The 15276-nt window shown below is 37.6% G+C and overlaps 1 protein-coding gene across 3 annotated transcripts in view; it reads left to right on the plus strand.

The window, feature by feature from the left end:
- Nucleotides 1–158: 158 nt before the first annotated feature.
- The window catches only part of eag (ether a go-go), an 85463-nt gene continuing 70345 nt past the window's right edge, over nt 159–15276 (plus strand). For 2 of the 3 annotated variants that reach the window (XM_066737597.1, XM_066737599.1), the window contains exon 1: nt 160–1601. In XM_066737597.1, coding sequence (XP_066593694.1) covers nt 1523–1601 — 79 coding nt within the window. In that variant the 5' untranslated portion in view covers nt 160–1522. Of the gene's footprint in view, nt 1602–15276 lie in introns of all 3 variants that reach the window. The other variant, XM_066737598.1, reaches the window with a different exon arrangement.

Genomic DNA, 15276 nt, shown 5'->3' on the forward strand with positions numbered 1-15276 from the left:
CGCATCAGGATAACTGAGAGTGGCTTCCTGTTTCGAGTAGAAGCGAACCGAGGAGGAGGTACCAGCATCCGAAGAAGAAGAAGAAGAAGAGTTGAAAACAAATAAAAGCGGATAAAAGGAGAGGAGAGGAGAGGAGAGGAGAGGAGAGGAGAGAGAGAGAGAGAGAGAGAGAGAGGGGGTAAAAGAGAGACAAAAAATTGGCCATCGAGACGATGTGAGGGCGAGAGGAAGAGGAGCGTTCTGCGAGGAATGTCCACCTCCGCAGGCAGCAGTTGCATGGACGCCGAGGAGGACGCTGAGGATGTGGAGAACAACGGCGAAGTCACGGCGTTGTTGTCGCTCAGTGTACCCCCCTTGTCGTCGTCGTCGTGGTCGTCTTCGTGGTGGTCGCCGTCGTTTCAGCGCGTGGAAGGACTGCGGTTAGGGCTGGAGAACCTCGCTGATCCTGCAGCGGATTGGTGCGAGGATCCTTCGTCCTGCGACCCCTCACAAGTGCCCTCGGAGTGGTCCCCGAGGTCGTGGCCGGATACCCTTGCTAGGCTGACCTTGAACGCCGATAGAAACCGAGAAAAACCCCTGCAACCACCGCGAAGACGTTCCAGGAACGTGTCTGGAACGTGTCAGGAACATACCGTTGCATCCAGCGACTAAAATCTCGTCAGAAACGTCGGCGAACACTCGAGTTACACCGGAAGGAATCCTGAGACTCTCTTTGGTGAAGGAGTGCTGTATTCTCTCTCTCTCTCTCTCTCTCTCTCTCTCTCTCTCTCTTGCTCTCTTCGAAGAATCCCGCAGCTTCCTCGACTTGTCACCGGTGCGCGAGCTGAAGAATCGAGTTATCGCGATTGATGAGGGAGACGCGGTTGAAATGTCAGCTGAAAGGTGAGATCAAGCGAAGAAGAGGGTTCGGAGGTCTCGAGGGGAAGGAGAGAAGAAGCACGAGGGAGAGAGAGAGAGCGAGCTGTTGATCGGGAGTGGACCGAGTCTCGACGAATGGTGCATCGACCGGCTTGCCTGTAGGACCGAGGGAGTGGGATAAAAAAGGTGAAAGAGGAGAGAAAGAATTTTGTTCGCTGCTGCGTCCTTCGGCCAACTTCGCGTTGTCCCGTGGCTCTTCGTGTTCTTGTTCTCCACTGAAGAGGAGGATCCGAGGTACCGATAAGCTGGTTTGGAGAACGGTACCGTTGAGAGTTGATTTGGTCCATCTGGGAATCTTCAAGGTCATTGTTGTTTGGTCCATATATAGAGAGAGAGAGAGAGAGAGAGAGAGAGAGAGAGAGAGAGAGAGAGAGAGAGAGAGAGAGAGAGTTCCGGAACGATGAGGAGGATGTGGATGAAGTGAAGTTTTCAAGTGTCGTCGAGTCGAGTGTGTTAGGAAAGACAAAGCTCTACTGGTGGGTGGAAATAAGAGGAGTGTTACACGTTATGTCGAAAGGATTGTGGCGCGTCGTCGTCTTGGTCATTGATTGGCCGTGGTCCTGATAGCGACCAGGATCGGAAGAGAGCTTTACACTGATAAAGGATGCCAGGGGGGCGTAGGGGCCTGGTAGCCCCGCAAAACACATTCTTGGAGAACATCATTCGACGTAGCAGTAGTCAACGTGAGTTCATTCTTATATATATATATATATATATATATTGAATAGGTGTCTTTTCGAGAAAGTTTATTTCATCTTTTGGATAATTTGTGGTTAAGAACGTTTTAACCAGTTAACTGAGTAAATAAAAAGAATTTTATTGTAAAAAATAATACATGATGAATATATTCGTGTTACAAAAAAATTTGTTTTTTCTTATTACGAGTATGCTGGATAAAAGCAGTTAACTGGTTAAAAGACACTTTTTAATGTTATATATATATATATATATATATATATAGTTATAGTATTAAGATCGAGAGGCTTCGAACTTGAGTCTGCAATTTTGATGCGACTCAAAATAAAGCCTGTATATATAAGGGTGTTCTACGAACGATGGCTATGCCAATACCATTGGATAGGGGACAAAAATCTAAGTAAAAAAGTTGTAAAAACTTTGTTGCTAGCACCTTTGGTTAAAAAGTTATTTGCAATTAAAAATTATCGATTATACAGTAGCCTTTCTTAAAGAGGAAGTTTCTTTTGGTCGCATTATAAGGCCAAAAATGCTAAGATTCTGTGAGTTAGAATACTAAGAAATACATAAAGCCAAACATCCACTTGAGCCTATGAATTGGTCGAAGGCCGAACGGCAGTTTCGAGTGTGAGCGCCATAAAAACAATCAAAACATAAACACTTTCGAGAAAAGCTACAAGCTAAGATTGAAACTTTTGCAACTTTCGTTTAACAAATTAATTATTTATATTTTTGAATCGTGCATATTTTTACGATGAAAATGAGTCCAAACGCAACATAATTACATCAATTCTACAGTTTATTATAATTGTTCATTAATTAATAGTATCGCTAAAAATAGTCGTAATTATGTCAAGTTTGGACTCATTTTCCTAGTAAAAATACGTACAATTCAAAAATAATTATTATTAATTTATTAAATGAAATTGCAAAAGTTTGAATCTTAGCTTATAGCTTTTCTCGAGAGTGTTTATGTTTTGATTGTTTTTATATCGCTCATATTCGAAACTTGACAGTTTGTTTTTCAACCACTGCATAGGCTCAAGTGGATGTGTTTGGCCTTGTGTTTTTCTTATTATTCTAATTCACAGAATCTTAGCACTTTTAGCCTTATAACGCGACCAAAACAATCTTCCTCTTTAAGAATGTCTATTATAATCGAAAATCTTTAATTGTGCAAATAACTTTTTAACCAAGAGTGCTAGCCAAACAGTTTTTAGAATTTGTATACTTAGAATTTCGTACCCTATCCGATGGTATTGACATGGCCATCGTTCGTGGGACACCCTGTATATATTAAACAACTATCTTTTCGAAAAATTTTAATTCATCTTTTGAACAATTTATAGTTATAAGAACGTTTAAAAGGACCCTCCTGAATATTATATATAGTTATAGTCTTAAGATCGAGAGGCTTCGAACTTGACTCTGCAATTTTGATGAGACTGAAAATGAAGCCTATATATATATCGAACAACTGTCTTTTGGAAAAAGTTTAATTCATCTTTTGAACAATTTATAGTTAAGAACGTTTTAAAGGACCCTCCTGAATATTATATATCCTTATAGTGTTAAGATCGAAAGGCTTCGAACTCGAGTCTGCAAATTTGATGAGACTGAAAATGAAGCCTCTCTGCAAGTGTCTTAACCAATCAAAGACGTACGTCCTACCATCGCGATCGAACCCATTTAAAGTCGATGCTGTCGTTATATCGAGATATCACTCCACATGCCTCGACGAGAATACTCGATTCTCTGGATATCACGTCGTAGGTCAAAGGTCACTGATGAATAGATCAGTCCCGCAGATATATATGAAAGGGTTAAACGGTGTGTGGAGCTCCCGCTAACGCTCACACAACGGTTCGTTGAAATTCTGCGAGTGGCTTGTTACACACGAGCGTCAAGAGTAAATCGTCGAGCCAGTTTTATCGCTGGCAGACTTAATCTAGCTGGAGAATGGGATGAATTCCTTTGTACTCCCACAAAGAATCCCAGAAATAAACTCTGTCGACCAAAGTCGTGTTGCAATTTTCAAAAAAATACTTTTAACACTCTTTCTATTATTCCATGTGAAACTTTTGTGATTATACTGATCAAGAGAGACAGGATTGTGTGTCTCAATGGCAAGTACATATAAAGGTAGATAAAGACATATGTTTATACCGATGTTGATAGACAGGTACGTGGAAAAATTAAAGGAGAATCATTTTTGACATTTAGAATTTCATAGAGAATAATATTTTAACACTAAAAATTTCACAAAAAAAAAAAATTTAACAAATGGACAATTCTTTTCCCATCTCCATAGAGAGATATAAATTTGCCTTGTCGAATGGATAATCGAGGCAGCAACGAGGTTTCAATTTGGAAGGAACAATAATAAAGTAGGACTTCAAAGTGGATGATTTTTCAAAATTAAATATTTCCTCGGGTCGAATGGTACGAGAACTGATTAAACGAATTTGCCACTCGGTACACTGTCCCCTTTCACGAACAATGCTTCGAGTCCTCGCACGACTTCCTGTCTGCAGCCGATACCCGCAAGAGAGTAATTCAGCCGTAGAAACTCCTGATCGATAAAACTCCTGGCTATAAATAGATTTTCTTTCGTTCCCTCACCTCCTCGAAATTCCGAAAGGAAAGAAAAAATCGTTTTATCGGTTCCCCAGTGACGTCATCAGTATGGTAATTCGGTAGTTTTTCAAGGACACAGCGTTCTCCATTGTTACTCAGGTCACTGGCAGTAAAATAACAATGGGAGGAGGAGCAAGGGAGCCTGTGAAATGTTGGAAAAATGTAATTCTGGATGTACCACTGCTCGAACCTATTATTAGCATTACATCAGCCTGTTATCATTAATATTCATCCTCCTTGGCAGCCAGAAATTTACCAAACTCGAGCTTCCTCACTTTGCTGATGAAACAAATTGCCAAAGTGTAAAGAAGTAGGGAATTTTGTGGGAATAATCTGTGATTAAAAAGCTTTACCACAGGGGGAGGGGGGATACTGAAAAATTAACAGCTGAATTAACGAGGAAAGACACTCGACGAATGTGTATCGATTGCCAGTGTTATCAGATTTTTTTTTAAAGTCACATTCTCGGGGGGAGCTTTAAACAACCATTTACTGTTTAATGCGAGTGCTTGGATTTTTCTTTCCAAGCTCCACTTGTGGAGAAACTCATTTCTCAGTACGCGTGCACTCTATTCAGTCCTGGGCTCGAAGAGAGGAACAATGGTAGTAACAGAGTGTGAAAAAAGTGCTTTTTTCAAATCTTTGGCTAATTGAACGTGACAAATTATTATTTTATTTATATAGCAGGAAAACAATGTACTATATAATATATCAATATTAAGAGATAATTTTTTAAGTGGAAGATGATAAAGAGAGGGGAAAGCACGTTTTTTATCAGATTTTTTTTTAAGTATCATTCAGGGTAAACCTTAAACGATCATTTATTGTTTAATGCGAGTGCTTGGATTTTTCTTTCCAAGCTCCACTTGTGGAGAAACTCTTTTCCCAGTATCCATGCATCCTATTCAGTCCAGGACTCGAAGAGAGAAACAATAGCAGTTATAAAGTGTTAGAAAACTGCTTTTTGCAAATCTCTTCGGCAAACCGAACGTGACAAATTATTATTCTGCTTGTATAGCAGATTAAAAAAATGTACTATAAGATATAAATATTAAAGGATAATTTTTTTAAGTAGAAGGTGATAAGAGAGAGGAAAGAACGTTTTTTATCAGATTTTTTGTAAAAATATCATTCGGGGTTAACTTTAAACGATCATTTATTGTTTAATGCGAGTGCTTGGACTTCTCTTTCCAAGCTCCACTTTTGGAGAAACTCTTTTCCCAGTATACATGCACCCTATTCAGTCCAGGACTCGAAGAGAGAAACAGTGGCAATTATAAAGTACGAGAAACTACTGTTTTTAAATTTTTAACTAATTGAACATGACAAATTATTATTCTGTTTGTATAGCATATTAAAAAAATGTACTATAAGATAAATATTAAAAGTTAATTTAAAAAAAAATTCCAATCTATGTAGAATTTGTAAGGTAGAATAATAAGATTAACTGGTAAGAGAGGGGGAAGCACGTTTTTTATGAGAAATTTTCCTTTCAACTCTCCCTATTCTTATATCGACAAGTTATTGACCCAGGAAGTTATCGTATCTGCTTTATGAATAAACCAATGTAGCTTGGTCGTCCAATATTGCAAAATGCTATTATTTTCACACAAATTTTATTTCTTCCTTCAATGTTTGCCCGATATGCACTCTATACATATAGAGTATAGAGTACACAGATAGCACTCGCGATACGCGTTAAAACTCGCAAAAGTTGCAACGAGGCCAGAATTAGAGGCAGCGTTTAAAACTCTTTGGCCGATTTGCAAATTGACCTGGTTCGTTTTATTTATCGGGTCACCGCTGTTTATTTGTCCAAGAGGAAGAATCCTTCGTTCTGCTCTGCCCTGGCTCATACGTAATACTAATTTACGAGTATAACTACATTATTTCTCTTCTCTCTCCCTATTTTTCCAAGTGACGACTCGTTGAAAACACGATTAAAATGCCATTGGATTAATTGTATCGACTGCTTTGAATGAGAAAATTTTTTTGGACACCTATAAGCCACTAGGTGGAGCAAAACTTTTGTAGAAATGAACTGACACGAGCAACATTGTTGCTGTTGCTAATTATTTCTCTTCTTTCTCCCCATTTTTCCAAGTGAAGCCTCGTTGAAAACACGATTAAAATGCCATTGGATTAATTGTATCGACTGCTTTGAATGAGAAAAATTGTTTGGTCACTGATAAGCCACTAGGTGGAGCAAAACTTTTGTAGAAACCAACTGACTCGAGCAACATTGTTGCTGTTGCTAAAAATCTTAGAAGAAAAAACACTATTTACGAGTATAACTACATCATTATTTCTGTTTCTCCTCTTTTCTCCAAATGACAATTCACTGAAAACAGGATTAAAAATGCGATCAGAGGAATCACACCAACTGCTTTGAGAACGAGAAAATTTGTTACTAGACGACTAAGTAGAACAATACTTTTGTAGAAGCGAGTGACTCGAGCAGCATTGTTGCTGTTACTAAAAATGTTAAGGTAGAAAAGCGGGAATTAAGCGAGGAATGTGTGAAAGCGTCTGGTGACGTGGAAAATTCTGAAGAAAATTGCGCGAATAAGCCCCGAGCTCTCGTCGCGTCTGCCTTTGAGGCTTTCGCGTATAAATCAAGAATTCTCTCTCTCTCTCTCTCCCTCTCTCTTCAAAAAGACGCGAACATTTTGAGAATTTCAAAGTTAACAACATTCAACCCTCGTTCCTATGTCGAAATCATTCGAGAAATTTGCCCAAAAATATTTTCCCTTTCCAAATCATGCAATTTTAATGATTAACAATTAAACATTTTTTCTCGATTGCACACAAATAAAATTGTATAAACCAAACGACCTTGAGAAATATGAAAATCTGTTGGTCGTTTCCTGGTAACCAATGCTCGCTCTTAGGAGGCAGTTAAAGATTTTTCCCTTTCCAAATCATGCAATTTTAATGATTAACAATTAAACATTTTTCTCGATTAAACACACAAATAAAATTGTATAAACCAAACGATTAATGCACCTGCACCTTGAGAAATATGAAAATCTGTTGGTCTTTTCCTGGTAACCAGTGCTCGTTCTTAGGAGGCTATTAAAGTTTTACGTGTACTAGAGGCCGAATATTCCTTATAAAATTAGAAAGTAATTTCTCCCTGGAGGTCTGCACAGTTAATTAGAGATGAAAGAGCTGGAAAAGTGGAGTAAACCTCTGCTGGCTCACTGCGAGGGAATTCACAGAGTTAATGAGCTACTCTGGCAAAGTTACCTCACGAGTGCTCAGCACTCGATAAACATGTGGAGATTCGAGTCGTTGGGTTTAACCAATCGAGACTGACCACGACGATTGGCCACTGTGTATGATATACGAGTGTCATTTTCTAGTGGTATATATACATATATATATATATATATATATATATATGTATGGTTTTGGTTACAGAGGATGTGTGTTATTTGTGATAAAATATTCACGTGGTGTAAAATTGATCTGAGATGGAAATTTTGTTGTTGCTCTTTGGAAGAAACGTTATTATTGTTGCAAATCAAAAAGAAAAACTGTTTTTAATTTAAAAACTTTCCTATTTCAATTTTTCTCCTTTGAGAAAGCTGGTGAATTTTTAATTACACACTTTTTTGATTCACCACACCGAGAGAAAATTGCGTGTCTTTTTGATGAAAAAAAGGAATTAAACGAAAAATTACTACGTTTCACGTGAGAGGGTTTCTATAAGAAAAATATGTGAAATTTTGCAAAGTCAGCAGTGGGAAGTTGGTTGGAACGATACACTGCTAACGCTGAGTGTGGGATTGTGTTTTAATAAAAAGAATTAGTTTTATGCACCACAGGCTTCATAGGATTTGAACTTTGGACCTTGCAGTCTCGTCAGTTTATTATTTATTCACGTGGATGATTATTGTTCGATTGCAAATAGACTTGAAAATGAATTAAATTTTGTAAAGTCTGAATAACAAAATTTAATGTTTATATTTAATTATTTAGAGAGATAAAAATTACCTCCCCCCCCCCCATGTGTGATCAATGGTATATATATATAAAAATAATGCAAGGCCCTATCGAAGTGTGTAAAATTTAAAAATGTTGCAAAAAAAGAAAACAAAATATTTTTATACTCCATCAGCACTTTGTATAACAATAATTTTTACATTTTTATATTTTTATTTATTTATATATGATGAGAGAGAGATTTTGCTTATTTTCTCCTTTGATATGTGCTGTTCAATATTAAGGAAACTCTCTCATATGTAAAAAAAACCTCTGAATTTATCAAGCACCCATTTTCCAATTCACGAATCGTCCTTAATCGCAAAAATTCGCGATAAAACTTTCCCACATCGAATTTCATTTGGAAGCAAAACGATTGCTTTCTTCTTCATTCGATTCGCGCGTAATCGTTGAAAAAGTTTGAAAACTAGACGAGAAAGTGCATTTGTCGTTCTTGGGAAAAGTTTTCAATTACAAAAGTACTACTTTCGCATGCATCGCTCTCTCCTTCTTTGCGAAAGAATTTTCGAATAAGGAATACAAAAGCTCGACACATTGTTGCTGCACGGAGCAACATTGTAATAATTGTGGCAGACGATACGTGATGCTAGGAGAGAAATAATTTTGGCATGGCTGACCTCCTAAAGTCTTTCAAACGTGTATAATATGGGTTCTGACAATATTTAACACGCTGAAGAGACAAATTCAATTCGTTCGGAGATTCTCCAGAGGTTTCCTTCATATCAGACTTGTCGAAATGCGACGAGTTCATATTGAAAAATGCACATATATCTTTCCTGAAATTAAGAAAAGTAAAAATAGCGAGATACTTGTATAATTCAAAATTTTTCAAACTCAACATTAATAAAAAAGAATTGCAATCGTTTTGAATATGACAAGACACAAACGAGATTAAATATACAAATTAATCTCGTTAAATGATATTATCCAACTAATTGGAAATAGTAAAGATATTCCTGTCCATAAAATTGGAAAATAGACGTACGTAACGAGAATCCAATACCTGTACAGTTTCCACATTGTCAATTTAAACAGGAGCTCGTTGGAAAAAGTAGCTTTATCAGTGGACCAAGAAAGAATTTAAAGGTATGGACCGTGCAGCTGGGGATAAAGGATTATATTGCAGAAAAAGGGATAAGTTTTACGAGAGAAATTTTTGCATAAGGTGCTCTCGCATGGTAGAATTCGTGCAGGAAGTTTCCATAAAAAAGTAATCTTTCGTTAAGCAGCTAAATGCCCCGTGAGACTATAGTTAAATTCGTGTAATTCGAGTAAAGTTTATCCAGGGGGTACTTTTCAAATATCCTAAAAATTTAATTTTAATACCAATCGTTCGATCTAAGGTGGAATCTCGTTGAAAAATTAATTAATTCGAAACTTATCAATATTAATTAGCAGATTATTTCGATCAGCATTGTACACGAAGTGTTTAAAAAATGTTAAAAGTTCGAGTCGATTCTCGATGTAATTTCAGTAAAGTTTATCCGAGGGGTAATTTTCGAATGTCCTGAAAATTTAATTTTAATACCAATCGTTCGATCTAAAGTAAAATCTCGTTGAAAGAATGTTTCTTTTGACAAAATTAATTAATTCAAAACTTATCAATATTAATTAGCAGGTTATTTCGATCAGCATTGTACACGAAGTGTTTAAAACATTTTAAAAGTTCGAGTCGATCCTCGAAATAGGCCATCGCCTCAGGGGTTGACGATCTCTCCCCCCCCCCCCCCCCCCTCCCCCCCAAATAGTTACGTCACTGATATTATACCAATCCTGCATTTCTATAATTGCAATCGAGCTCGATAATTTAAATACTCGACACATATACACATACACACATACATATGTGCTACTCTAACCCAGACACGAGTCCTCCGGCTTTCCTTAATCTCTCGTAATCTTGGTATTTACATTTGTGCAAAAACCAGGCTGAAACTGCTGGAGGATTTTTTGCAGGACCAATCTTTACGACAGAATCGCGCAGGTTCGACTTGGTAAGCATCCAACTGCGGTGCGACGATACTTTTTGCGAACATCTCCTGGTGGATTTATTTGCAGCGTGTGTACGAAAAACCGAGCTCTTCCTCTTCTTCTCTGACTGCAGAGTTATGCTAGGAGGGGATCAGCGAGATGGAAGAAGGTGCGAACGGTAAACGCTTATTAGACGCCTGGCCATGCGTACTTGTTTATCACTTTTTTCTGCAGGAACTGCGAAACATTGGCAAATTCATCGAAAGAGAAATTTGCACATTTTTCCGAATATCTCGCGGTGGATTTATTTGTAGCATGTGTACGAAGAACAGAACTTGTCCTCTTCTTTTCTTACTGCAGGGTAATGTTTGGGGGGGGGGAAGGAACGAACAGTAAACGCTTATTAGACGTCTGGCCATGCGTACTTGTTTATCACTTTTCAGGAACTGCGAAATATTGACAATTTCATCGAATGGGAAATTTGCACATTTTTGCGTATATCTCAAGGTGGATTTATTTGCAACGTGTGGATGGAGAACAGAACATGTCCTCTTCTTTTCTTACTGCAGGGTAATGTTTGGGGGGGGGGGAAGGAACGAACAGTAAACGCTTATTAGACGTCTGGCCATGCGTACTTGTTTATCACTTTTCAGGAACTGCGAAATATTGGCCATTTCATCGAATGAGAAATTTGCAAATTTTTGCAATTATTCAATTAGCAAATAATACGCACAATGATGAAAAATGTTGCATCGTCGAATTAATCGTAATTCGCTCAACCACGTCACGAGGTTAAATATACCTGAGAAATTAATGCGGTGGTTTGCTTTAACGACGAATGTAGTTGGGAGAATGTTGAATCAACGCTGCGAGAATGAGTTTGCAAATTTTGTTGCGAATTAATTGATATACGTTTTAAAATATTTCTGGTAAAGTTTCAATGGTTTGGACGTACATATCGTTTGATAACAACATTGTTTCAAATATAAAGCTTGTTAAGTTATTTACGCACGAGTTACCTGTGATTAATATGGAAAATAATAATTATTCTTTTCAATCTGTATATATATATATAAATCATTTTAAAAGCTTTATTCCTATTTTTTTTATCAGCATCTTCCTTCGAGATTTGCTGAACCACGTGCCCCCCCCCCCCCCCCTCAAATTATTTATATTCTCCACTTTGAAACATTTAACACAATATAATTAAATATTTAATTTACAAAAACCACCATGTATTTTACTCGATATAAAGTACGTTAATTAAAAAACCTTGTGTTATTACAACAGTTGTAATTAATTTCAAAACTATATATATATATATATATAACTTAAATTAATAGACTCGTTAATAATGTTGCTTTGTCAGTAGAGGCTCGTACCAGGAAAATTGGCAGTTTCAGCAAAATTAGAGGAGAATAATTAGCTTTCTGATGGAGAAAAATGTGGCAAGGATGGAAAATATTTATGAGCTCAGCAGCAAAGATCGATCAAGCAGATTATCACTGTAATTGAACGGAATTCGGTAATTCAATTGGTTAATGATGAAAGTACGTGCGAGAGTCGACGTTAATGTCGATACTACACAGATCACTCCCTGTAATCGTTCGTGCAGCTGGTCCAACATGCACGCTTAATTAGGCGTAGCTATGCGAAAAGAAATTAATTACCAATTAAACTTTTTGACACGATTCAGATTTTTCAAATAATTTCCTGCAACAACCATACAACGTTTACCAACAAACCTCTCTAAAACCTCTTTAACAGGATAGATTTTCGCAACTTTATTTCGCAATTCACGCTGTTACATTTGATTTTGCAAAAATTCTGGCTTGGATCATTTTGTAGAACCAAAGTCGATTAATCAATTTGGTTAAAATTATTGACTCGACCAATCATTTTCCTCCTCGATTTTTTATTGTTTTGGGATAAATTGTCATTTTTTTTGCATGCAAAATAATAAAATTTTCGAAGGTTAATGATAAGCAGGGTATAAGAGTGAATCGATGTTGGCGATTTTCCATCGACTGTCGGTGTCGTTCGTTCGTTTTGCAGTGGATTGGAAATTTGGTAGGATCGAAGCTTCATAGCTGGGAGAGTGAAAACATATTTTCGCACCCTCGGGGAGAAATGGCTGTGTGATTTTTCAAGTAGAAAAAGGGGGAGGGGTTTGTATGGGTGATTTCGTGGTTACACGATCTTCGCCTTCCTCTACGTCACGTATTATACTATTGTGTATATAGAATCAGCAATATACATATATATATAACGAAATACATGGATCCTAGCGAGCTTCGATATCTGATGGCCATTGTGATTAAAAAAAAAAAAAAAAAAAAAAACAGCAACGAGTTTTTCGACTTATGCACTATTTGCAAATTTTCAAAATGATTTTACGACGACAAAAAATAATGTATTATCTTCCACACAAGTTTATCAAAGTTTTATCAATTTTCTGGAGAATTTGTGTTGGAGGATTGTCAGTGTAACGTACATGCAACTTGTGGATGTAAGATACTTTTGGAAGAAATTTTTGATCCAGATAAAACTTTGTTGCTAATGCGAAATATTCTACTATATATACTATATCTATACAGTGTATTTCAAAATGATTTGACGAGAAAAAAAATAATTGACATTATCTTCAACGCGAGTTCATCAAAGTTTTATCAATTTGGTGGAGAATTTGTGTCAGAGAATGGTCAGTGTAGCATACATGCAACTTGTGGATGTAAGATATATTTTCGGAAGAAATTTTTGGCCCAGATAAAAACTTTGCTGCCACTGTAATATATATATATATATATATATAGAGTGTAATAGCTTTCACGTATATTTATCGAGACAACATGGATGGATTTTCGGTGGTGGGCCAGACTAGGGAGAACTCTGGTGATTGATTAAGCGCCGGCCAGTGGTGCGAGTCTAAAATCATGATATATGTAGGCATCCCCTGAAAATTTGATTCTGTACGGAAGGAAAAGCGAAATATTGTCCATCAATATGGAGTATTAGAGATGTAACGATTTTTGATGAATAAAACAATAATTTTCTAGCGTAGGATGAGTGTTCCATCATCGGTTGCACCAGGGCATTGTGCGGTAGCGAGGTATACATTGGAGTCATCGTGATGTGCATTATGGAAATATAATTGTGTTTATGAAAATCGCAAGATTAGAGAGGGAAATGTCGTATTAACCCAAAGTAAATATAAAAAGGAAGTGGTAAGAAAAGGATTGCAAGGAAAATATTTGCATGACCTTGGCAGAACATTGCCCGTTGAGGCAAAATTTATTCAACCCTAGGTGGGGGTAGTTTCTAAGGACATTGTTCATTAATGAAATACACACTTAAATCATCATAATGCGTATTACGAAAATTTAGTCGTGTTTATGAAAAAATCAATATTAAAAAGAAAAATACTATATCAATGTATAAGTGAAGAAAAGGATCGCAAGGAAAAAATTTGCACGATCTTGGCAGGACATTGCTCGGCGAGGCAAAGCGCGAGGTAGAATTTGCAAGCTTAAGCTCCTAAGCACTTTGTCCATATTAAAGAGATACACTTTTAAATCATGATAATTCGCATTATGAAAATCAATATTAAAAAGAAAAATAATACATCGATCTAAAAATGAAGAAAAGGATTGCAAGGAAAAGATTTGCACCGTCTTGCTTAACACGAAATCGCCCGGCAAGAGATACAATTTATGCAACCCTAAGTACCTAAGGACTTTGTCCGTTAAAGAGAGACACTTTTAAATCATCGTAATACGCATTATAAAAATTTAATCACGTATATAAAAATCAATATTAAAAAGAAAAATACTACATCGACGTATAAGTGAAGAAAAGGATCTCAAGGAAAAAATTTGCACGATCTTGGCAGGACATTGCTCGGCGAGGCAAAGCGAAAGGTAGAATTTGCAAGCCTAGACGGGGGTAGTTTCTAAAAATAGACCAGCATCGAGTAAGGAGGAGTAGGGGGGGGGGTGGGGGGAGAGGTTGCATTGTGAATGCGTGGATGTGTATACGAGTGGCAGGGCAGCCCTGCAGTGTGTAACGCTGGATTTGACCCAATGACCCAGCGGACCTTCGCGAAAGTGCGCGGAAACGCCCGATCGACAACTCCCCCCCCCCCCCCCATTCCAACCTTTTTACCAGCGAGCCTACCAGGCTTTTTCGCTCTTCAACTTTCAACTTTTGGTCTCTTCGGCTCAGCACGGTTGCGGACCACTTCCTTCCTTCCTGTCTCGCTTCCCCCGTGCTTTCTCCGGCACCCAACACATTTCTCCGCAATCTCCACTGCCTACCCCATATATATAGTCACTGCACAACACAGCGTCTACTGGGAAATACGTCCTGACACCGATCCACTTCCTTAACAACCTATAAACACCCGATACAACCCTCGTTCCCTTCCTTATTGTTCCTCGACTCTATCCAGAAAATTGTAACATTTTCCCTCTATATATATATATATATATATATATATATATACATATGTGGTACTCGAGGATAAAGAACAAAGTTGCCGAAGACCAAGAAATATCAACACGAACGATGCAATAAATATTGCATAAAAAAATGATTTCTCCAGACTCGCAGTATTTTATCTCTCTTCACCAGATTTTTCTGATGGAACAACTCCTGCGCACCGATGACGCGTCGTATAATTCAATGTATAAGGAACGGGCCAAAGTTTCTCGTCTTCTCGTCTTTATCGCGTCCTCTCGAGCGTAAATTTGAAATTAAGACGCGATTGGCTTCCTTCCTTCTCTCGCAACCCCGAGATTTTATCACGTTCCAACCTGCGTGGATGTGCTAGTCGAATGCTCCATATCGATGGAACCACCATCGATTCCTGTTAATTAAATTTATTATTCCAAGCACAGTCTCTGGCTACGAGGGTTTCGGGGTATTAGAAACTGTGCTGCTATGACGTATATGGTAGTCACGAAATTTACCATGATCCAGATTTCATCGTGAAATTTGCAATTTTGCTGTGGAACATGTTGTTGGAGTTATTGTGTTTGAAAGTGTTGA

The sequence above is a fragment of the Prorops nasuta genome, unplaced genomic scaffold, assembly GCF_024137725.1.
Source record: "Prorops nasuta isolate Cenicafe-Biocafe unplaced genomic scaffold, Cenicafe_Pnas_1.2 PNAS00017, whole genome shotgun sequence".
Lineage (NCBI taxonomy): Eukaryota > Metazoa > Arthropoda > Insecta > Hymenoptera > Bethylidae > Prorops > Prorops nasuta.